At 40.6% G+C, this 25,060-nt stretch overlaps 1 protein-coding gene and 1 long non-coding RNA gene across 2 annotated transcripts in view; one reads left to right on the forward strand and one right to left on the reverse strand.

The window, feature by feature from the left end:
* Nucleotides 1-25,060, forward strand: part of PLCXD3 (phosphatidylinositol specific phospholipase C X domain containing 3) — a 176,046-nt gene that overhangs the window by 97,234 nt on the left and 53,752 nt on the right. The window contains exon 2 of the mRNA XM_082723308.1: nt 17,611-18,319. Coding sequence (XP_082579434.1) covers nt 17,611-18,319 — 709 coding nt within the window. The remainder of the gene's footprint in view (nt 1-17,610; nt 18,320-25,060) is intronic.
* LOC309860868 lies at nt 1,141-21,991 on the reverse strand. Its single transcript, XR_014309679.1, has 2 exons — nt 21,848-21,991; nt 1,141-1,271 (listed from the first exon to the last, which is right to left on the reverse strand). It is a non-coding gene; the product is annotated as an uncharacterized lncRNA (long non-coding RNA).

Below are 25,060 nucleotides of genomic sequence, written 5' to 3' on the forward strand. Positions count from 1 at the left end.
CAACATCTTAGGGGTTTAAATCACTAAGTATCCTCATGGCATCCAAGGCTTCAGGGCTGGCTTACCCTGTTGGATTTTGTCTGCTCTTTGTTTCAGTTGTTTTGATCATTAGAGATTTTCCTTATTTTCTTACTGGTTCAGCTGTACATTTTTAAAGTAAAATATTGGAAAAATACATCTCCACATATTTCTTTGGAGTAGAAGACTTTAAAAAAATATCTGGTTTATCACATTCTGCACCAGGGTGCAGAAATGAGACCTTCCACTGAGAATCGAAGACTACGCATACTGGAAGTTTGAAAACCCTTCTCTGATTTCATAGGCAAGATGACCATTACCTAATCTCATTATGAAAATAGAAAAACTTTCATCACCAAGAAGCTAATTCAGCTAAGCCAATCTGCCATAATTCAAATACACTGAGTATTAGAAATGTATAATGGCAAGTAAAATAAGTCTCTTGAGCAGTATTCTGTAGAACTTTTCACTTAAAATTTCTTTTTTTTTTTTTGAAGATTTTATTTATTTATTTGACAGACAGAGATTACATGTAGGTAGAGAGGCAGGCAGAGAGGAAGGGGGAAACAGGCTCCCTGCTGAGCAGAGAGCTCAGATGCAGGGCTCAATCGCAGAACCCAGAGATCATGACCTAAGCTGAAGGCAGAGGCTTTAACCCACTGAGCCCCCCAGGTGCCCCTTCACTTAAAATTTCTCAAAGGCAGGAACCATTGTTTTAAAAACCATTTACATGAGTTTATTAGAGACAAGAATGGCCTGATATATCTTTACATCTCTCCCATGCTTAGCACCTTTCATTTCCTGTTGCAGGTATTCAGTATGTATTTACTGGTTTTATTTTAATTGACTCTTTCAAGTTAAATGTGAAAACGCAATGGCCCTCATATTTTCTCTTGTTTCGCCTCTTCTGACACTGAGATCAAGTTAGCTTACAGCAATCCCTTCCTTATGTTCCAGATAATTTGTGACTTTCATGATCTAATATTGTGCTCATTCAGTTGCAGAGTATTTGCTTGGTTTGTACAAAAATAAATAACTTTTAACTAGGGAGTTGTTTTTTAATTATTTGCAATCCTATGTGGTTGAGTGTTAACTCCCAAATTAAACATCTAGCAAGCATAATTCAATAAATGGCACGGTTTATTATTGTTACATTTCTTTTGTTTTCGTCTCAGCCTGGGATCATTAGAAATGACTGTTTGGCGTGGGGGATCATTCCATCTATTGTTATGTCTTTTCTTTCCTGAGGAGACCTAAAAAAAGTGAATAAGAACAGGGAGTTTACATTTGACCACAATTTAAATACAATCTGAACCATTCCTATCTGAAGACAACACAAATAGTCTGGTACAATCAAAAGGCTTTTTAAAAAAAAAAAAGGAATTTCTTTCAGAAATAAAACAGGTGGCCAAGCTTGGAAACTTTGAGGTAATTAGACATTGGAAGTAAGGACGAGCAAAAATCGAAGATAAATGAGGGGAATGGAGATGGGAAGCATGGAGGCTGAAACAAGAAATGTGTGTCTCGCAGGAGGCAGACAGAGACAGGTATGAGATCGGAAGATAGTTTTAGCAGGAGTGAACAGCAAAAGAGCTGTAATTTTCCCCATTTACAGCTCCCATGACTGCTTTTGAGGTCCCTTCCTTCTCTGAAGGGAACGACACAACTCTGAGAGGAGACAGGAAGAATAAAGTAGAGGAGGAAAGAGTGTGTTAAGTCACACACACACACACACACACACACACACAAAGACTACTGACTTTCTGGGAATTTATTGTTAAAAAAAAATAGGACAAGGCGCCCTTCAGAATAATTTATAGAAGAGGAAATTTAGACATGCATGCTAATAGAGGAATTACTAAAATATGTTAGCACATGCAATATAATGCATCATTTAAACGTTTGACGACTATGTCATAATGATGGGAAAAGACTATGAAAAGACTTTGATGATGTGACCTAATGTGTTTGGTACATGCTGATTGAACAAGATAAACTATGAATGTGGATGAATGCATAGTAAAAGGTTATGAGTAAATGGATGGTTTTCTCTAGGGTAACTCCCGTAAGGTAGGAAATTTGTGTATCTTGTATATTTTTAAACTATCCTTTAATGTTGTCACATTTGCTCTGCAGCCAATAAAAACTCCGCATGTATGCTGGGGTGTAGAAGAGGAAGTGGGGTAAAGTGGTTTGGGAGTATTTGTATTGGGTGTAGCCTGTATGTGTGCTCTTGGATTTATGAGACAAAATATTGGGCAGCAGTAAGGTGATACTATCCAGAATCTTCTTGAATTTAATGCTGGTACCCGTATTCTAGATTTTAGCAACCAGTCGGTATGCATGCACGAGACCTACAGACAGCCCTCATCACCTGAGCTCTGTCATGAGTTTAGAAAGCAGGAGGGGGTGTGCAGTTCTCTTCGTACGCAGAATTCAAATCCCAAAGCTGGAGGAAGGGAAAAGGAGATTGGAAGAAGGACCAAAGGAATAAAAAAATCCCCATACCTCAAACACTTCTTTGATAAGAAAAGATCCAGCTGTTGGCAAAAAGTGATGTTTTGTGAGGGCATCGTAGAATCAAAGGCTTAAATATCAAGGAGATGTTCTCTCTGTAGCACAAACATGATTAAGGGTAATGTTGTGTTATTTCAGATTTTCATTATTCATAAAAGGAAAACCAGTAGTGCCAGATACACAAGAACAAAGCTAAACAGGCTTCGGAGGCCTTCTGGCTCTCAAATCTAAGAGAATGTAATAATTGGACTGTTTATTTGCCATGTTTCATATTTGTTTTCTTCTCTAGAGGGAAAACACAACAGAGATGCTTTTCATTCAGCATAGTTGGTTTTAGTGCTAGGGATTGAGTTGTATGCAATCTGTCCCCTCCCTTTCCCCGGGGCCATTCATTCTGTCTGCCCAGGGAACCAGGGAGGATCCCATGCTTACAGACATTCAGAACTGGCCCCAACTCTGGGACCCGCCAGCGCAGGGAAGTTCTAGTGAAGAAACCAGTGGACGAGGTGGCATTAAAAACACATTAGCATTTTGGGGTGCCTGGTGGCTCAGTGGGTTAAAGCCTCTGCCTTCAGCGTGGGTCATGATCTCAGGGTCCTGGGATCCAGCCCCACATTGGGCTCTCTGCTCAGCAGGGAGCCTGCTTCCCTTCCTCTCTTTCTGCCTGCCTCTCTGCCTACTTGTGATCTCTGTCTGTCAAATAAATAAATAAAAATCTTAAAAAAAAATAAACACATAAAAACACATTAGCATTAGCATCTTAAACAACTAGCTCCTAAATAGGAGTGGGCAAGACTAGGCTGGGTGTCTGGTGACCACCTCTCCCTTCCCCACTTCTTTGCTCTTGGGATGCATGTTACCAGAGTGTGACTGAATTTCCTTAGCTTCTCCTTCAGTGGCTGCTCAGTTTTGAGTACCTGTCCCAGGTACTCCTGGGGGAAGAGATGGTCATGGAGCAAGCTGCCCTCCAGGTGGTCTGGATTGAGGGAAAGCTGAGGGTTGTGACTCCGGATATTGGGAGGAGGACCTCCACTTGTAAGAATCCGGAATGAAATAAGGAGCGGAGCCTTCCAGTGAAGGTGGGTGTTGGCATTGCTGTGTCTAGTACAGGAAAGGAATTTAAAACACACTTATCTATCTATAGCACCCCTAGATGCTGTGGCAATATTTCATGGAGTAGTTCTAAGAACTTATGACAACCAAACTGGTTATAGCTTTTTGGTGAAATTCTCTTTCATCAGCTTACGGTTGGTGAGCCTCTGCTGTGTGCTAAGAAGTTAGGTCTCAGAGTTAGTAATGCAGAAATAATAGCTAATATTGATAATAAAAGCTAACATTTATTATTTTCTGTGATCAATGTTCGGCGCTTATTATTTACTTTATAAACTTTATTTGTAGATAGTACTATCAGTCCTATTTACAGAATAGGATATTGAGGCTTAGAGAGAGATTATTTCATGCACCAAATTTATTGAATATCTTTAATGTGCCAATTACTGTGCCTTTTAGTGGAGATATAGTAGGGAGCAAGACAGATTAGATTCTGATTCTCATGGAATTAAATTCTAGTGAGGGGAGATAGACAATAAGCAAATAAGCAATTAAATAAAATGAAACTTACAGCTTGTGATAAATACTATGAAGAGAATAAAAGTTGATCATGTGATAGAGCCTGACAGGCAGCAGGGAAAGGTTGGTTGAGTTATACACTGTAGATGTAGGAAGGTCTAGTTAAAAAGATGGCAATTGAGCTGAGACTTGAACAAAAAGATCCCAGCCCTAAAAATAACTAGGGTCTGAGCATTGCAAGCAGTGGGAATAGTGAGCACAAGGGCTAAGTTGGAATGAACTTAGCATATTCAATAAGCAGAAAGAATCCCAGTGTAGCTGGAGTCCAGCCAGCAAAGGGAGAGTGACCTATCTTAAGGGGACATGGGACCCTGGGATCCCAATTTCTTTCAATTTCATGGAGCATCTAAGGGAGCAGTGAATGGGGAAAGAACCACGCAGTGGGCTGTGCAAAACAGATTTTCTTGTTGCCTCTTAGATTAAGCATGTCTCTCTCAGGTCCAGGATGTCTGGTCCTTCTTGAGCTGTCCAGGCCCTTTAGGAGTTAAGGCAGAGAAAATTGCCGAAAGGAACATGATTTTTTTTTTTTCTGGTTCTCTCCCATATTATTTGCCTAACAGATATATGAGTTCCCTTTTAGGCTCTGCTAAAATACGCAAGGTCAAGACTCTTGACAAAATATGCCATTTTTCTTCCTAATCTTTGCCCCGTTTCTTTCATGGACACCACCTCCCATCTTTCTTATTTAGTCATCTTTGATTCATCCTTTTCCCTGAATCACAGCATCTGGTAGAGTGGCCATTATGAGTCTGGAAATAGAGACATTTGAAGAAATTGCAGCTTTGTGATCTCAAGAATAAGAGGAGCAAGACTCAGATCTGCTGTTGCCTTTTCCTTATGGCCAGGGACTTGTGTTTTGTTATTAATTAAGACATCAGATTGATTTCCAGTGTTTATATGGGTATTAAAAACAAATGACCTCAGAAAATTTATAAAAATATGTCTTATTATAAGAATTATCAACAAATTTGTTAATAAAAAGATTTGTTCAGATTTTCTTCTTTGTGAGACATCAAAGTATTTTTTATATATTTTTTAATTTATTCATTTGAGATAGAGAGAGAGAGCACACAGGCATGGGGACCAGCAGAGGGGGAGAGAGAAGCAGGCTCTCCACTGAGCAAGAAGCCCAATGTGGGACTCGATCCCAGGACCCCGAGATCACAACCTGAGCTGAAGGCAGATGCCAAACCCACTGAGCCGCCCAGACACCCTGATAGCAAAGTACTCAGTCAAGAACCCACAACACAGGCATTATGACATCTCCCCAAACTTTGAAAACACACAAGCAGAAGCGTATATATGCATCTGTGTGTGGGTGTGTGTGTGTGTGTGTGTGTGTGCGCGCGCGTGTGAAGATAAGGGAACTGAGGGGTGAGGAAGCATAGAAAAATGGAGAGAGAAGGCAGTTTACCAGCAGTTGTTGATCAAGAATAGGCCAATATTACCTTAAAACCTATGTGGTCCTTGAAACAACATTGGTAATACCTGGGAGCTTGTTAGAAGTGCAGAATCTCATGCCCCATCTCAGACCAACATTAATTAGATTTTAACAAGAGACCTAAGAGTTCCCTATGCATTTTGACATTGAAAAAGTATAGCCTTAATGATGGCATGTGTTTGGGGTTTTGTTCTTACCCTTTAGCTTTGATTATTAATTATTATAAAATATCATGTTGAGCTCAGGACTGAACTACTGTTTTATCAAAAGGTATCATATATAGTTTATCATGGCATTCATCATACTTTATGGTAATGGTGGCTTTCCTGGCCTATTTCCGCTCACTCTGATCTGAACTCCACAAGGACAGAACCCAGATGAGTCTTGTTTTATTTCCATATCCCTGACACAGTGCATGGCATACAATAGATAATAAATGCCTACCAAAACTTGGCCTAGCAGAGCAGAAGATGGAGCATAAGAAATAGAGGGATGAATAAAGAAGATGTGATATATATATAGAGAGAGAGAATGGAATATTACTGAGCCATAAAACAGAATGAAATCTTGCCATTTACAATGACATGAATGGAGCTAGAGAGTATAATGCTAAGCTAAATAAGTCAGAGAAATACAAATACCACATAATTTCACTCCTGTGTGGAATTTAAGAAACAAAACAAACGAACATAGAGGGGGGGAAAAAAGAAAGAAATACCAAGAAAAGACTCTTTACTATAGAGAACAAACTGATGCTTTCCAGAGGGGAGGGGGTAGAGGGGAGGGGCTAAATGGGTGATGGGGGTTGAGGAGGGCACGTGTTGCAATGGGCACCAGGTGTTGTATGGAAGTGTTGAATCACTAAATTCTATACCTGAAACTAATATCATAGTATATATTAACTAACTAGAATTAAAAAAAAAAAAAACTTAAAAAAAAAAGAAAGAAAGAAACAGGGAAATCACTCTCCCTTTTTCGACTTAGTAAGTGCTATTATTGTCATTTTTCCAAACCCATCTCCACTTCTTCACAGCCATACGTAGAACTTTCATGTTGTCTTGCACACAATAGGTGCTTGATTTCTTTAACCCATTAAATAAGACCTAGACAAATCATGCCACACAGAAGCTTCTGGAGTGGAGATGGAGATCGGTGAGTAAAAGGGACCTGTCTGCATGGGTTTAATCTTGGCCCCAAAGAGCTACGGATTACTTTGAGAACGTGTCAGAACCGGTGAAAGAAATCTCGAGGTAAAAATCTAGAGATGAGTGCCAAAGCCACATATTCTGTTGGGTTTCAAATGAACTCAAAAGCAATGCCTCGAGAGTGACAGCTGTATTTAGACAGATTCAAAGTAGAATGGCACCATGAGACACAAGCAGGAGAGGTGCGGGTGTGGGGAAGCGTGGGTATTATGGATGAAGCCAGGACATTGGGAGTGTTTCTTTTCCACCACTGGAAGCCACCCCATCTGTCTGTATGCTTTTCACCAGCGTAGGCTTTCTCAACGTTGTTGCTACTGGCATTTGGGCGGGTTGATTCTTTGGTGTGGGAGCGCTTGGTGCCTTGAAGGACGCACAGCAGCGTTCCTGACCTTCTACCCCTGAGATGCCAGTAGTGGCTCCCTTGCGTTGTGACAATGCAAAGTATTTTCACACGTTGTCGAATATCTCTGGGGTCAAGATCACCACTGGTTGAGTCTGTAGGAAAGCAGATGGTCTGTTGCTCTTTTGAATTACCCAGCAAACACTCCTGATGTACTGATTTCTTTCTTACATCTTTACATCTGGGTTATAGATTCTTCCTGGTCTCAGGACCTTCCCTTTGTGGAAGCTGGCCTCACCGATACTGTGTGAGGCCAGCTTCACACAGTTCGGCCAGCCGAAGGTCGTGATGCTGTCAGTGCTGGCTTAGCAGCACGGTCTACACAGTAAAACCTTGGAGTTTGATTCCATGTGACCAGCTGCTGGGGAGAAGGGCCCAGATGGATGCCGCGGAAAGGGAGACCGCATGCCTGGGCTGGCTTAGGCAGTAATCTCAAACTTCTCTGTTTCTTGGGGTCTCTTTTAATTATTTTTCTGGCAGCCCCTATTGATAGCCCTTAAAAAGAAATTCATATGAGAAGCAGGTTTAATAGTTTCACCAAGGGTGACGATTAGAACAAGCTGTTCTTCCTGCCCCTTGATTGGAACACTGCCGCTCTTAAGCTATTCGCTGTCGGTTTATCTATTGGTTTAAGGAAACAGCCCTGCAATTCTACGGAAATTGTGATGAATATTGAGCTTCTGTACTCCTGGGAAGCATCAATGTAATAAGGCTTCTCAAATTTAGCATCTGGGATCCTGGATCAAAAGACTTAGGGGAGTAAACCAACCTCCTTTACCTCAGCTCACTGTCTCTGAGGTGTGCTGGCAGGGGAAGGCGTTACACAGCATGAAAGATACAGATTTAGCCAAAGATAAATCACAGCATGACTATTTTGATCACTCTTTTATGAAGGGTTTCATCTCAGTGTTCTGCAAGATATGTCAGATTTACTATTTGAAAATGTATGTTCTATACATTTATTTTGTTAGGTGAAGTATACGTATTACCAGTGTGTGGTTTCTAATTATCTGTTCAATTCTAAAAGTGTTTTGGTTTCTGATACATATTGTCCATTATCTCTGTTGATGCAAAATCTCTTGAATTGTCCACAAAGACCTGATCGTGTGCTGGGGCACTGGGGTACAATTATGTGCTGGAAGTAAGCAGTGATCCTATCTTTCAAGGTTTGGTCTTTATCTCCAAAAAACTCCCAGTAACTGATCAGTTTAATTAATGGGGTAAATGTAAATTAATGAGATTAATTATAGGCTGTCAAGTAAGAGCCAACTAATTAATTTTAAAGTTTTTTTTTTTTTCTCTCAGATTGAGCATCACGTATTTACAGTGGAAAAAACTGGTTGACTTCCAAACCAAGTAAAAGTGACTTGAGAATTAATATTGTCTTCATAATCTAGGTACTTTCTCTCCCCCATTACAGTTAGAAACCAAGAGTGGATTTTATTTATTTGAGGTACTATCAGGGATGGGCATTACCGATCTACCTGCCGAGAGGATCATGCGCTGATGTCCCTATGCCATCAGTCAGGTTTGTGGCCTCTCAAGGCCAAAGTCTGCACAAAAGGTTGTGTGTAGGGATTTAGTATGAGGTAACAGGGAATGGAGCTGGCTAATGAGTACTCTGGAGAACGCACTGAAGGATATTAAAGGAATACCAATAGGCAGACAGACTCAACAGATAACCAGGCTCTCATTATCACTCTAGCATTTAGGGACAAGATTCCAGTCTCTGTCGGGGTTGCAGGGGGTTATAAGAGCAGATAATTTCCCTAGAAGAGTTGGACACTTAGATATAAGTTACAGAATCAAAATTCCTGTAAATGAAAATAGGACAGAAAGCAAGAGGAACTTGCTGATGAATACCAGTGTATTTAGTTGGGATCCACTGTATCTTTTCTCTAAGACTAAATCTATTCTAGAGGCCAAGACAAGGTAAAACCTTTGAGGAGGGTGGGATGGTGGTAGCCAGGATCAAGGGAGTCGTACCCGAAAGCTATTTCAGTGGCCCGAACAGGAAACCAGGCCACTGGAACAGAGAAGAAGAAAGCCCATCTGAGAGAAGATTTGAAAGCCAATACAATGGGACTGTAAGACCTATCAAATATGAGGTTTGAGAGGCAAGTAAGAATTGAAGATTAACCCAAGAATGAGGTAGAAGGATTATAAGATAATTATGTTAGGGGGCACCCGGAAAGGAGCAGTTTGGAAGAGGAAGATTCTAAAGGGTCACCTGGAACATTTTAAGTTTAAGATTTCCCATGAAGGGATGAAATTCAGTTGCCTGCTTGGCAGTCAGGGGGTATGGAATGCAGGTCAGAGATGGTATCAGTTCATGGTCCATCTATTAAAGGCATGAGGCCAAACAAGTGGATGAGATTACCTGAGGAAAAAGCACGGAGTCACTTTGGTGGCTTGAGTAGAGCTGGAATAGAGCTTTGGCTAACCTCATTTAGGAACTGGAAGGACAATGAAAGGTCATGAAGGAGACTGAGAAAGGACAATCACAGAGAGTGTAGGGAAACTAGGCAAGAGCCATGTCCCAAAAGCCAAAGGAGGAAAAGAGTTCAAGAAGGGAGCATAGCTGTGTCAAATGTTCCAGAAAGACTGAGCAAGATTCACTCATTTGCTTATTCGACAATTAAATTGTTGCTGAGTTATAACCATTAGCTGAATGCCTGCTGAGTCTGTGGGAGGACTTCAGAATGAGGTCACAAAAGTGGCTCAAAGGTTTTCTGTTGTCATCATCAATGATATTTCACAGAGGATTGAAATGAGTGGCAACGGTGATAGATCACAGTGGATGAGAGAGCCAGGGTGTGTACACTAATATCCTGAGAAATTTGAGGGGAAATGATAAAGAAAAATGGCCTAATCTGTAAAAATGACAATTAAAATTAGTTATTTCACCTTCACAGAATATCCTGTATGAATGATTTTGACCCATTGACTTCAAATAGTTTTATATGCATAAAATCAGGTGTGGTAGTGGACACGGAATTATAAGGCTTAGGGTTTTGTTTTTTTTCTTCTTTTTAGGAAGTTTATAATCTGCCTATAGTGTGTGCCTACATGTGTGTGTAGAGAGGAGGGTTTGCAGGTGGAAAACTAGATACAAAAAGAAAATATTTAATGAACATGATTAAGTGTTAATAACAATATCTAAAATAAGTTCCTAGTTGGTGAGGGGACATTGCAGACCAAAAGGACTATGAATTCAGGAGAAAGGAAAGCCACCATGAGTGAAAAAATTCTTTGTCACAGTGAAGGGAATACACATGGGTCATAAAAGAAGACTAGGGTTAAGAATTTCATAAAGTATGGAGCCTGGGTGGCTCAGTTGTCTAAGTGTGTGCCTTCGGCTCAGGTCATGATCCAGGGTTCCTGGGATCGAGGCCTGCATTGGACTCCCTGCTCATCAGAGAACCTGCTTTTCTCCCTCTCCCTCTACCCCTCCCCCGCTCCTGCACTAGCACACATGTGCAGTCTCTCAAAGAAATAAATAAAATCTTTAAAAAAAAAAAAAGAATTTCACAAAGGGAAGACAAGAGGGTAAACTTCACTCCAGAGCTGTGTCTCTTCCCATAGAAAGTAGTGATTGTGCCCCCTGCCTATCTCCACCCTAGAAAAGGGCCTCAAAAATGAAATCTGCCCTTTCAGTTCCTCACCCAGCAGTTTTCCTTTGGTTCACAGGTGGAGGGTACATATGCTTCCTCATTCCTGGAGTGTTGGCCCTATTATCATAAAAGGTATCAAAGTATCAAATATGCAAGAAACCTGTTACCAGACAGCAGGAGTCTTGAAAACCTCAGCACTGTGCCAAACGACAGGAATAAAATGGGCCGGGAGAGGGAAGCGTGGCATGCCATCCATGAATTTGCAAGCAAGCTCAGTGCTCTGCAGAGCAAGGAGGGGAGTGGTTCTTCTTCTGATAGAGTCAGAGCCTGAAGTCTAAGGTCAGGATAGAGATATTGGAATTGCACACCCATGGGCACATCCAACCCTAGCATCTTGTTCTGAAGGCTTTTGTTCTGAAGGTTCACAGATGAAATTGACTTGATACCTTCTCTTTGATGTTTATTATAATTTTGTACAATTTGAAATGGAACTATGGCCAAATCAAGGGACCAACCAGAAGTCCATCCCAGAGAACCTGTATAGATAACAAAGGGAAGATACTGAATGCAAGAGGGTTAGTATTTAGTATAAGAAGATGGCAGAATGTAAATATTTAGTTGCTGTTCAAAGCAACAAGGGAATGGGATAAATTTGATTGCTCAATATCTGCTAAAATCTTAGAGAAATAGTAGAGATGAACCTTGTTTTCAAGAAACATTTACAAACCTAAGTCCTACAATTTAAATAATTTCCTTTCTTGTCCTCCCTCCCGACTGAACTTGCACAGCTGTCCCAATGTATATTAATCTAGGTAATGTTTTCTTGGTCACAACTGAATCTATGTTTTCGTGACTAGGGATGCCACCCCAAGAAAATAACTGTAATTTAAGGTTTCTAGTCTTTTTATGGAACTTTTGTGAACATGATTTCATTTATTCTTTGTAAGAATCCCACGGAGTAGGTATGGAGAGTATTTTAATTTGGCAAACGGGGAAACCAATGGCCAGAAAGCTTAACAATCTGCTGATCCATCAGTTAAATGGTGAGTTTGTGATTGAGCTCGAATTCGAGGCTCATCTCCCAACACCCACTTTGCACAGCATTCATTACCCAGCTTACTTTAATCTGAAGGCCAGACTACACCAGACTGAAATCTGAGTGTTGGCCAAGGCTGTAATCTCATCATCGGAGGCTGAGGCTCCTGTAGCAAGCTTGCTGCTTGCTGGTAGAATCTAGTTCCTTGAGTTGTGGGGCTGTGGTCCTTAAGCTCCACGTGGAGCTGCCCAAGATTCCACAGGGTTGGGAGAAACACTTCCCCTTTCCCAGCTTGGGTCCCGTGATCGGCAGTCTGAAAGTTAATTGCTATTAGATTACCAGGAGAAAAGACAAGGTTTATCTCCACATGCACAGTATACATGCAGGATCACTCTGAGATGAGTAACCCACTAAATAACTAGGAAGAATAGGCTTAACCAAATTAACTTAAACTAATAAACTTAGCCAAAGGGTGACTGGCAGGGCTTCAGTGGGCCATTGTGGAAGGTTATAAAGAGTAGCTGAATTTATAATTCCTAGTGCTTAGGGTCAGTCTGTTCTCAACCAAGAGAGGTCACTGGCAGCTGTATTTTCAGAAACTCTGCTTAAATTTAGATAAATGTTTCTGTTTGTGGCTGCTGATTATTCAGATGTTTTCAACTTAAAGTAAGTTTCATACCACTTTGGTATTAATCCCATCAAAGACCATATGACCCTCTCTATAGCACTGCATTGCTTTTCTAAAACAGACAGAACCCTCTTGCTACTTGTTGTTTCTGTTTTATGGGTTTACCTGCCTAGGTCAGGCCCACCCAGGATAGGATAATCTCTCTTTGGTTAACTCAAAGCCAATTGATTAATCTGAGGAAATTTTCCCTTTCTGTATACTAGAACATAATCATTAGAATGATATCCCATCATATATACCACACTCAAGGGGAAGGGAATTTAACAGGGCATCTGTACTCAGGGTGTGGATGTTTTGGGGGCCATTTTAGAATTTTTCCTACCACATGACATGATAGGATGAGAAGCTAAGTCCAATGCTACTGGAGACCATAAAATGAGCTTATCACACAGATTCCTTACATTTTTGAGTTAATAAAATGGATGTTGCATGCTAGTTGGTTAGACCAGATGACATCAAAGATCATTCATGATAGAATGCAGAATGGAATAACTCCATTTGTACATTCAAGAAGACCTTTTCTTCTTGAAACCAACTCTTTTTTTTTCATTCTCTTACCTGATGCCTTGCTTTCAAGTATAGAGAGATGCAACATGAACTTTTTTTTAGAGAGAGAGGGCATGAGCAGGGGGTGGGGGACAGGAAGGGTCAGGGGGAGAGGGGGAGAGAGAATCCCAAGCAGACCCCGTGTCCAGCATGGAGCTTGACTCTGGTCTTGATCTTATGACTCTGAGATCATGACCTGAACCCAGATCAGAAGTCAGACAGTTGGGGCGCCTGGGTGGCTCAGTGGGTTAAGCCGCTGCCTTCGGCTCAGGTCATGATCTCAGGGTCCTGGGATCGAGTCCCGCATCGGGCTCTCTGCTCAGCAGGGAGCCTGCTTCCCTTCCTCTCTCTCTGCCTGCCTCTCCATCTACTTGTGATTTCTCTCTGTCAAATAAATAAATAAAATCTTAAAAAAAAAAAATTAAAAAAAAAAAGAAGTCAGACAGTTAAATGATTGAGCCACCCAGAAGCCCCTGCACATGAACATTTTTAATTAATTTACCTTCATTGAAATTTCAAGTATTTATTTATTTATTTATTCATTCATTCATTTTGAGTATAGTTGACACAATGTTACATTAGTTTCAGGTGTACAATATAGTGATTTAATTCTGTATGCTATGCTATGTTCACCACATATGTAGTAAAATTCCAAGTTCTTATATTAGGCAGTTGGGTCTATAGGCCTCAAATCCCTTTGTTGATGCAAAAGAGTTGTTATAGCCTGTATTAGTTAACTGTTGCTGTGTAACAATTTATCCTAAAACTTAATCACTTAAAATAATGTAGTTTCTATGGGTCAGGAATTCAGGCAAGACTTAACTGTATTCTCTGCTTTAGGGTGTCTCACAAGGCTACAAATCAGGATCCTTGTGGGGCAGGCAGGATGTGCTTCCAAGCTTAGCCATTGGCTGTTGACAGGATTCCAATCCTTGAGGGCTATTAGATTGAAGGCCGTATGTCCTAGCTTGTCATTGCATTGGCAGGAGGCCATTCCCAGTTCTTCGACACATGGGTCTCTCCAACATGGTGTTGTGCTTCATCAAAGTCAGCATGGGAGAGAGTAGCAAGATGGAAGTCACAACTTTTGTTATCTAATCTCAGATGTGATATCCCATCATGTTTGTGTTATTTAATTCATTAGAAACAAGTCACCAGATTGGGCCCCTACTGTGAGGCTTAAGGAGGAGGGTAATGAATGCCAGAGTGCACAGGTTGTTGGGGTCTATTTTAGAAGCATTTCTACTGCCTGAATGAAGGAACGATTTAGCAGGCTGAGGAGAAAATGATAAAAGTGCTTGTTTCAAAGAAATGAAAAATGACCTCTTTTACTCCGTTAACTTATTCAGAGCCAGAGCAAATGAACTTGGTTATTATGGGTTCAAAGTGGGAGCGGCCAGCTCTTCTCGGAGTGGAGAAGGCAAATCAAACCTAAAATTGAGAGGCTAAGTTTAGAATCAGGGTAGCAGCATTAAGTATCAAGTCCAGGGTAAGGTTTGGGGCTATAGACAAGAAAAAGTAAGAGGTGAGGAGTCCAGGAATACTGAACCAGTGTAGATGCAAAATATTAGACCAGATAAGGCAGAAAGGTTGTGGAGGCAGCCAAAAACGAAGAAATAACGCTTAACACTCTTGTGGTCAGGGCTCTCTGATTTTAAAGAACCAGGGTGGGGCCAGGCTTTTCTTCTGTTACTGAAAGTCCTAAAATACTATTGTATTTTTGTTTTATATTCAAACAAATAGAAAATTTTATGGTTTAGTGAAAGTGTTGAAATTGGGGAGGAATTACTATTCCAAATGAAATCAAAAGCCATGAAGATACTCCTTTTTTGGCCAACATTAAATTACGTATTTTATCCCCAAATGCAAAGATAGTGTTTTGTATTGATTGAAGATTTAATTCTTCCCTCCAAGTAATGCTTGCATCTGGTGCCTCATTCTGCACCAAATGCTGGACATGGACCTCAGAGTCTTCTAGCTTAGAACAAATATTAGTGGGGGCACCAATGGTTTCTACCGACAGCTGTTTCTAATTCTTCTTTTAACATTGCCTTATTTTGATCTTATATTTTCCTGAAATGTCAATAGATAATTTAACTAGAGACTAATGTCTTTCATAGGATTTTCAAAATTGGTGAATTTCCTAGGTTTTGTTTTGTTTTCCAATTTGCCACATAGCCACATGTCAGAACAGTAAAACTAAAGTCATACTGAAAATAAAGAGTCACTCATTTCTGGAAAAAGAAACCTAGTCATATTGAGTTCCCTTTCTGCTTTCTTCGAGTCATGTCTTCTACTAGGTGATGGAGGTAGACAATTGACAATTGTTTTCATCCACCTTTTTTTTTTTTTATGTGCTTGGAAATTAACTTCTGTGTTTTTTTTTTAATTTTGTAAATTAACTCTTATTTCGAAGGTTTATTTATTCATTTGTACCTATTTTAATCCTAGAACATTTGATTATAGCTCTTCTTAAACACTCCTTTTTCTTTCTTTTTCTTTAAACCTATTTTCTCTGTATATTGATCCACAGTACAGTTTGTTCAGCTTTTTCATTTATATTAGCAATTGGCTGAACAGCAACTAATAAATCGATATGCAACCATTTAAATCCCTGCTAAAATTTGCCAATGCCAGATCCCAACTGCCAGTTCTGCTTATTCAGAAAATGCTGACATTTTCTCCCCATACCATGTACTAAAGATAAATAGATCAGATAGTACCAGATTAAATTAAACATGGCATTTCTGTATTTTCGGGTTACTTTGCATTGTTTAAAAAAATCTAATAATTCTGAGGAGTTAGCTGTTCCAAATCTTAAAGGTTATCATTTTTAAGGTATTAAAGTATTTTTCAAAACATTTTCTCTAACAACTTACAGAGGTGTCTGCAGTTCATATTCTTGTGTTTCCTCTTGGCTGTTTAATGTTCGACATAGACAGGTAGATGTACATAGAGAGATAGAAATTGATGTCGATATGGAATATAGACAAAAATAAATATTGCACCACTGGGGGGGGGGGATGGCTTCAAATAGCTTATCAGGCAAAGGCTCTGAGGTGATGGATGCTAAAGGGAAAGGGGAGTGTGTGTGTGTGTGTGTGTGTGTGTGTGTGTGTGTGTGTGTGTTGGCTGGGAGGAATGTAGGAACGAGAACCAGGTGTGTGTTTTTTCATTTCGAGAGATCTAAATTGGGAGTAAGACAACACGGTCTGAGGAAGCCTGAGTAACAGATGGGGAATGATGATATCTGCCCTTACTAATGTGTGAAAAATTTAGGATACATTAATTTCATTTTACCTGTTCAGTAGGTTGTGCCCAAGAATTAATGAGACTTTAAAAAATAAAATTAAAACTTGAAATAATTTTTCTTCACAGGTCCAACAGTATTTTAAATGGCCTTCTATATTTACTGGCAAATCATGTACATTTGTTGCTACATTTCTGGAGTTCTGGTATTTGTAAAAGCCAAAAAAAATAATAATCATAATTAAATAGGCTGACCTCGTTCTTTCTAGAAGAAATTCTTCCAAATTTGGAAGCCAACTCCAAAGAGAGCTTTCACTGTTGAGAGGAAATATTTGTAAAGAAAATAGTCTGACAGTTAATTTTTTAATGCTGTTCGTTTTGTTAACCTCTAAGAAAAATTATTTATTCAATATGTGAAAAGTGATTGGCCTCATCTGAGTTCATAATTGCTCAAATGCAGGGTCAGGAGTGATGTTGAATATATCAACATCGTACTGTCTGTGCTCTTGCTTATTTCTCCCTTCTCTATAGGGACCTCTTGTGCTTTCCAGAGAATATGAGGTAGCAATTCATATGTTGATCAAGTGCCCATTCATTGAAACAAGTTATCTACCAGTTATCTACCGTTAAAATCAACTCAAAATGGTGGGAGAGGGGGGTGGGCACCTGGGTGGCTCAGTGGGTTAAGCCTCTGCCTTCGGCAGTGATCTCAGGGTCCTAGGATCCAGCCCTACATTAGGATCTCTGCTCGGCAGGGAACTTGCTTCCCCCTTTCTCTCTGCTGCCTCTCTATCTACTTATGATCCCCCCACCCCGTCAAGTAAATAAATAAATAAATAAAATCTTTAAAAAATTTTTTTTAAAATGTGGAGGGAGAGGACAAGATAGTAGACAAAGTATTTGGGAACTAGTAAATCCCCATAAATCCCATGTTATAAATGGTCACTTATACCACCTGTATGGAAAGACAATCCTAATGCGTACACTAAATTCTTTGTTTACAGAAGTAGAAGGTGATCATTTTTATTCATAATATTGATCAGAAGGAATTTGAACATCATGTTATAATCAGATCTGTTGATGTGCTATGCATGCTATATAGACTATAAAAAGGACCCTCCTAAGACCCGAGACCGAACTAAGCAAATATTGCTTATTATTTCCTTTCATTCATTTAAGGGAGAGAGATGGATTTTGCAAGAGGGAAAGAAGTTGGGAAGAACAAAGGACTGAACTATAACCACATTATGCCTTGTTATTTTTCTAGGATCTCACGATTCCTTCAGCTTCTACATTGACGAAGCCTCACCAGTAGGGCCTGAACAGCCAGAAACCGTCCAGAATTTTGTTTCTGTGTTTGGAACTGTAGCCAAAAAGCTGATGCGGAAATGGTTAGCCACTCAAACAATGAACTTTACTGGTCAACTAGGAGCTGGGATCCGTTATTTCGATCTTCGAATTTCCACCAAGCCCAGAGACCCCGACAATGAACTCTACTTTGCTCATGGCTTGTTCAGTGCCAAAGTCAATGAAGGCCTTGAGGAGATTAATGCATTCCTCACAGATCACCATAAGGAGGTGGTATTCTTGGACTTCAACCATTTTTATGGGATGCAGAAATATCACCATGAAAAACTGGTCCAAATGCTGAAAGACATCTATGGAAACAAGATGTGCCCAGCGATTTTTGCCCAGGAAGTTAGTCTGAAGTACCTGTGGGAGAAAGACTATCAAGTGCTGGTCTTCTACCACAGTCCGGTGGCTCTGGAAGTGCCCTTTCTCTGGCCCGGGCAGATGATGCCAGCACCCTGGGCCAACACCACAGACCCGGAAAAACTGATCCAGTTTCTTCAGGCATCCATCACGGAGAGAAGAAAGAAGGGCTCGTTTTTTATATCTCAGGTGGTGCTGACCCCCAAAGCTAGCACTGTGGTCAAAGGAGTGGCCAGTGGCCTCAGAGAGACTATCACAGAAAGGTAAGTGTCCTTCACATATAAGAGGAAAAGCTTAAGGAATTTAACACACATTCTTAAAGCCGGTAACTAACAGAGCTAAAATTTATACTCATGTGTATTATTAGTTTCCTAGGGTTGCCACACAACATAGCACAAACTGGGTGGCTTAAAACAGGAGAAACTTGCTGTCTCCCCAGTTTCAGAGATTAAAAGTCTGAAATCAAGGTGTCAGTCAGCAAGGCCCACTCCTTCTGATGGCTTTGAGGGAGAATCTTTTCCATGCCTTCCCTTGAACTCTGGTGATGGTTGACAATCCTTGGTGTTCCTTAGCTTGTAGGTAGATTCATCATTCCTGTATCTTCACAGGGTATTCTCCCCATGTGTGTCTGTTTCGTCTTCTTATAAGGCCAGTCATATTGCATTAGGGCCCGCTCTAATGATATCATCTTACTATGTCTGCCGACACCCTACTTCCAAATGGGCCGTAGTAATGGGTACAGGGGATTAAGACTTCAACTTCATTTTTTTCTAGGACCCAGAACAACACGTAACACCATGCATCTTGACTCCATGTCCAGTTATCTTTTCATAGCGCTCCTTTTCACATTTGTATAGCACTTTATTACAAAGCCTTTTCTCTCCTGCTCACAGACTCTTTTTATATATCTAATTCCATTTGATCTGCACAGCAAACCTGGGAAGTTGTCTTACAGATAAAAACTGAGGTTCAGAGATGTGAAATGTTTTGCTTGAGGCCAGTTGGACAATGAATGAGGAAACAAGGTGCAAATTCCATTCTTCTCACTCTCTGTTCTAGCCCTTGCTCTATACCAGAAGCAAGGATCACTCTCCAGAGTATGGATATTTCATTTGTCAAGCCCAACCACATATGTTGGAGTGGTGATTACTTGTAACTATACAATGTGAGCAATCACCAAAGATCTCTAGCTCTTTCCCATGAGTGTGATACAACGTGCAGAATTGCACATATCATTTATTCTTTGGAGTTCAAGTACTAAACAATGCAAGTATTGTCTGAAGGTAAAATGTAATTCTGATCAGACTTTTATCTTTAACTTTAGTTGATATTTTGAATTGGGATAAGGAGATAGAGGATGGATATTTTGCTCCAGGTCTTTGTAGGGAAAGACAAGGAGATGGGGGAAGGTTAGGAGGTGAAATGATATGGATGGCCTCGAAGTATGGCACATAGAGCAGGGAATGGTAGATGAAGCTTGCAGTGGAGCAGGAGCACATTTGCAAGAAAGCATTGAGCCAGGCTAAAATAAAGATCTCATTTTGTGAACAATACGGAGGTAGATAATGGCATTTAATGTCATAGTGACTTGACCCGATCTACATTTTAGATAGATAACTGGTGTAGCATGGAGGCAGAGGACTGGAGAGAGTGGACAGTGAGGAGGTGCTTAGCACTGTTTTGGCATGATGATGCAAGCTACACTGAGGAAGGGAGAAACCCCAGAAGGGGATGGTATGCCACAACAAAAATTGGGATTCTGTGATGACAATTTGGCTATGAGGTATGATGGGAGAAAAGAGTTAGGGATAAAGTTTTTCTTGAGAAGTAGAACAAGTGATGCAGACTTTTACAGAATCAGGAGACAAAGACACAGGGATTTAGGGGAGGAGCTGGGGAGGCTTCCGTTAGAGTTATGTATACAATATGAGCCCTTTCTGCTTCTGCATTACATCATTTTCCATAAAGTGATGGATTTGATTGTCTCATGTGGCTTGTCCATGTCCCTGTAGAACCGGAGACATGAAATTCACTTCTTGCTCAATTTCCACAATGATTTTTAGGCTTTATTGAGAATTTGAGGCAACAGGGTAGGTTTTATAATTATGATAATACAGATAATTTAAAATTGCATTTTAGAATTGTCTGTAAGTACAAATATTCTGGCCTGGGATATCTCACCCCAGAGACATATGTATGACTTGAACCCCATCCTTGGGTCTCACGGCTGAAACTTCTCTTCCACTTGTCTTTTCTCATCTCTTTTCTTCCCCTACCCCGACATTGTCTTGGAGATGCCACACTCTAGATTATTTTTCCAAATTATTCACCTCTCTTCTGGCCCTAAGTCTCCGCTAGTCCCATCAGAGTGTTCATCAAACCAAAAAGGTTTTCTATTTAACAACATACCTTCTATGAAAGTTCATGTTTTGGTAAATAACAACTTACCACCTCTCTTACACCCTTAAAAATGAGGGAGTTATAACATATACATATAAGAATTTGCTGTTCTCGACCATACCACGGAGGCCCCAGATCTTGAGGAATTCCTGAGGACTTACTAGAGGTGGGGAAGAGGCAAGAGGGGTCTGAGACTCAGCCAACTCCAATATCCCTTATTCTCACTACATCTTTAATGAAGGAAGCTTCATTTCTAAAATTTTACACGTTGGTCATGAAAGGAGTCTTCCCATAGTCCTTCCAGCTTTACCTTCTGTTGCCTGATTCTATATTTAGGAGAACACTTTTCCCTATATTATGCCTGCTTTGCATTTGGCCAAGAACCATACCCTGATTTTACCTGTGTAGGGAATAGCCTTTGGGTAGTCAAGAAGAAAAATCTACTCAAGGAATAGATGACTTTCATTTTTCTCCCTGTGGTGTTTCATGCAGCTAGGTTTCTGCAAGTTATAACTTGAACTGCTCTTTGGTTACTTATGCTATAGCACAGGGTTAGTGAAGCAGGATTTGTGGGAAAAAGATCAAACAAAGTACTGAAAATTATATATCTACAAAACTGTCTCAAAATATTCACAATCTTTAGCATATAAAAGGCACTAATAAGCATTTTAGTGAAGAATCCTATTTATTTATTTTTTTTTTAAGATTTTATTTATTTATTTGACAGACAGAGATCACAAGTAGGCAGAGAGGCAGGCAGAGAGAGAGAGAGAGAGGGAAGCAGGCTTCCTGCCTGAGATCATAACCTGAGCCGAAGGCAGCAGCCCAAACCACTGAGCCACCCAGGCGCCCCGTGAAGAATCCTATTTAAATTGAACTAATGCAATGTTGTGCAGGCACTTAATTTTTTTTTCCCAGATAACACTCATTAACAGCCCACGGAATTCATTTTGAAAAACTGTTCTCAGGCCTCTGCTCTAATTCAGAACTTTTCACTTGCCACTGGCTTACTTCTCTGGCAGAGTAGAGCTCTGTCATTGAAAGGAGGAAAGAAGTGGAGGGTGGGGAGGATGGTGGGAAGAAAAAAAATCTAATAAATTGAAATGAAGACCCTATAGATAGTTTTTTTCTTCTCTATAGGATTATGCAAATTACCTGCAAACAGTTTGCAAATGTATCTGAACCTGGCCAGGGTGAACAGAATTTGCCTCAGAAGTACTAGAAAGACCTCCTTGTAAACAAATTACATTGCCTGTATCCTGCATATGATATATGTGTGAAACTCACGTTTTGTTTTGATTTAATTTGACATATTTCAGCCGTCTGCGAGGGTTATAGGAAAAGGTCATTGTCTGTCCGTGGATAGTGCCTGGCAAAGGTAATTTACTTACCTCTGAAAGAGTCAGTGAAAGAACACTTGATTCTCCAGGGACATATTGCTTCTCTTTCCTCATCAAGTGATAAAGCCCACAAAGACAACTTTCTGCCATTTTCCTCTTGCTATTGTGCACAAATCTGCGCATTCAGAAAGTCCTCTGTTAACACCGAAAGATGTAATGAGACTCTCTTTTGCCACCAAAGAAGTTACTAGGCAATTTTAAGACCTTCCTGGGGCTTAAATATTTTCATCTGCAAAATTTGGAGTTTGCTCTAGACTATCTCCAAGATACTTTCCAGTTCTAAAACCCTACAATCCTAAGATCCTTCATTGCACATGCATTTAGACAACAGTGTTTGAAGCTGTGGGTGGTTTTCAGGGAAACTGAAGTCAGCCCGCATTCAGGTAGTGTGGCTTTCAATCCGGCCACTGGTTCCAAATACTGCAAATGCATTTTCCACATTTTAGCAATGCCAAAAGACACAGATTTTAATTTCTTAAAGACCTATTTTTAATTTATTTTTCAAACACCAGCTTTTGCACCTCACCCCCACGGAATTCACACATTCTTAAAAAGAAGGTGTGCAACTTGAGTCAAGTCCTTCCCTAATTTGTTGAGGTTTATTAAATTATAGGTTTTGTTCGTTAAAAAAAAAAAAAAAAGTCAGTTAGACCACCTGTCAGAATATTCAAGAAGCAATACGTCTTGAGAAGTAAATTGATACTGAATTAATTTAGACAATGTTTAAACAGGCCAACAATTTAGATGATGATGATAATGGTTGGTGATCATCTGTTTTAAGAGTTCCACATCTGCTTACTACTGTGCCAACTGCCCTGACCATTATCTCTTATTATCATAGTCATTGCCTTGAGGATAGGATAGAATTTTCAGGATATAATTGATTGTTGGTTGGTTGTTAATAAGTATCCATGTGACCCAACTGAGAAAATAAAGGCGACTATGTTTGTTGAGTCCACATCATGTCCCAGGCAAAGTGCTACATGCTTTCCACGAATTGTATCCATTCAGTCTTTCTTCCAACAAGGTAGGTATTATTAGATACATTAGAGATGAAAAACTGATCCTCAGAAATGTCTAGTACCTTGCTCAAAATTCCCATATTAGTTTGACAAAGCCAGCTCATTATTTGGGTTTATTTGACTCCAAGTTCTATGCTTCCTCCTGCAAACTAGGTAAAATCCACATTTCTTAACAGTGGTATGTATAATACGTTATCTGTCATCTTGGAAGGCAGAGTCAGGTCCAGGGGTTTGGGAAGGTCAAGTGGGCCACAGCTGGGATGGCCATCATTATCATTTTGAAGTGTTTGGCTTTTCCTCAAGAAAGCATACCCAGGTAGAATGCTGTCGTGGGGGATCATGGCAGCCACACCACCAAATAACAGAAAGGAAAGGAACTTAAAGATGACTTGGCTTAATCCTCATTGCATTGTGCCCTTGCCTGGTGCCTCATTGCCTTGTGCCAATTTGACCGTTTGCATTGGGTAAGGAAATTGAGGCCAGAGGAATGCTAAATGATTGCCCAAGTAATAGAGGCAACTGGCAGCAAAGATGGGATTAAATCCAGGTCTCTTGGCTTAAGAGGCAGAATTCTGTCCTCGACACCCCAGGGAGGGATGAAGACAGAGGATGGGCAGGAAGACTGGAGAGGACCAGAGAACATCAGGCTGCAGGCATCAACACGGAAGGGCAAGCTGGCCCTCAGTCTGCACTGTGTGAAATGTAACAAGGTGCCCTGGAACCTTGCCTTGAGAGGTCAGAGGTTAGGTCTGCAGATGGGCCATGGATTTTGTGCAGAGCTGGCCTTTCCTGGACTCTTTCTGCCTTATGAACACAATAAATTCTAATATTTTCATGTAAAGGGCTCACAACCACAACTCACACAACACTTCTGCTGTCCAGTTCACCCTCTCCCTGCTGGGACCCACCAGGGTGGGGCTGATCCCTGGCAAGTTGTTCACCTGCAGCACCAGTCCTCTAGGAATTTTAGGAAACTCACAAAAGGTGGAGACTCCAAATGGTTCAAAGACAGCTCAGGGTGACAGGAGAGAGCACCAGTCTCCATGAGGAGTGGCTTTCTGGCTCTGCCCCCCCTGGGGCCATGCCCCCAAATAGGTCAGTGCACCCATGGAACAGCTGACAAAGGATTAGTCTGTTCAGTAAAAGAGAGAGCTGCCTCCCTGGGCTACGTATGCCTGCAGAGAAAGAATATCAAGGAGAGTATGGAAGATCCGTATTAGAATAATCCCCATTTGTAAGATGCTTTCATCATAAGATTTCATTTCTTCAACATGTACTTATGGGAGGTGACATTTATTCAACAGCTTTTATTCTCAATTTGCATTTTAAGAAACTGAAGGTCAAAAGTGCTAAATAATTTGTTCAGGTGAGACTTGAAAACCAGTGCTAGGATCAATTCAAAATCTAGGTCCTTTGAACCAGTAGAAGGAGGAGTCGGGCTTGTAAATCAGAAGGAAGCATTCGGAAAGCAAGCCTCTTGGCCAAGGGGCCATAGTTATGGAGAGTTTATTCAAGTTACTTAACATATAGGGTAGCATTAGTTTGCAGAGTAGAATTTAGTGATTCATCACTTACACATAAACATCCAGCGCTCATCCCAAGTGAATGCCCATCCCCACCTCTCTCCCCTCCAGCAACCCTCGGGTTGTTCTCTCTAGTGAAGAGTCTTATGGTTTGCCTCCCTCTCTGTTTTTATCTTATTTTATTTTTCCTTCCCTTCCCTTATGGTCACCTGTTTTGTTTGTTAAATTCCAAGTATGAGTGAAGTCCTCTGTTTGTCTCTCCCTGACTTATTTCACTTAGCATAACACACTCTTGCTCCATCTGGGGTCGTTGCAAATGGCACAATCTCATTCTTTTTGGATGGCTGAGTAATACTCCATTGTATGCAGACACCCATCTTTATCCATTCATCAGTCGATGGACCCTGGGGCTCTCTCTGTAGTTTGGCTGCCGTGGTGGACACTGCTGCTGGATGGGCACATGCTCCCCCAATGTTTATGGCAGCGCTATCAGAATTTTACGTTTCTAACAGACTCCAGGTGAGCCCTTCTTTGAGTAGCAAACTGCATTTCAGCCATCCCCCGCGAGACATAAACTTGGCTTTAGGAAACCTGGAAAGAGTTAAGCCCGAGATTTATCCGTCCTTTTCCAACACCAGGTTCCGGTAGGTCTTCCTTAA

This window comes from Mustela nivalis, assembly GCF_964662115.1.
Source record: "Mustela nivalis genome assembly, chromosome: 3".
Taxonomy (NCBI): Eukaryota; Metazoa; Chordata; class Mammalia; order Carnivora; family Mustelidae; genus Mustela; species Mustela nivalis.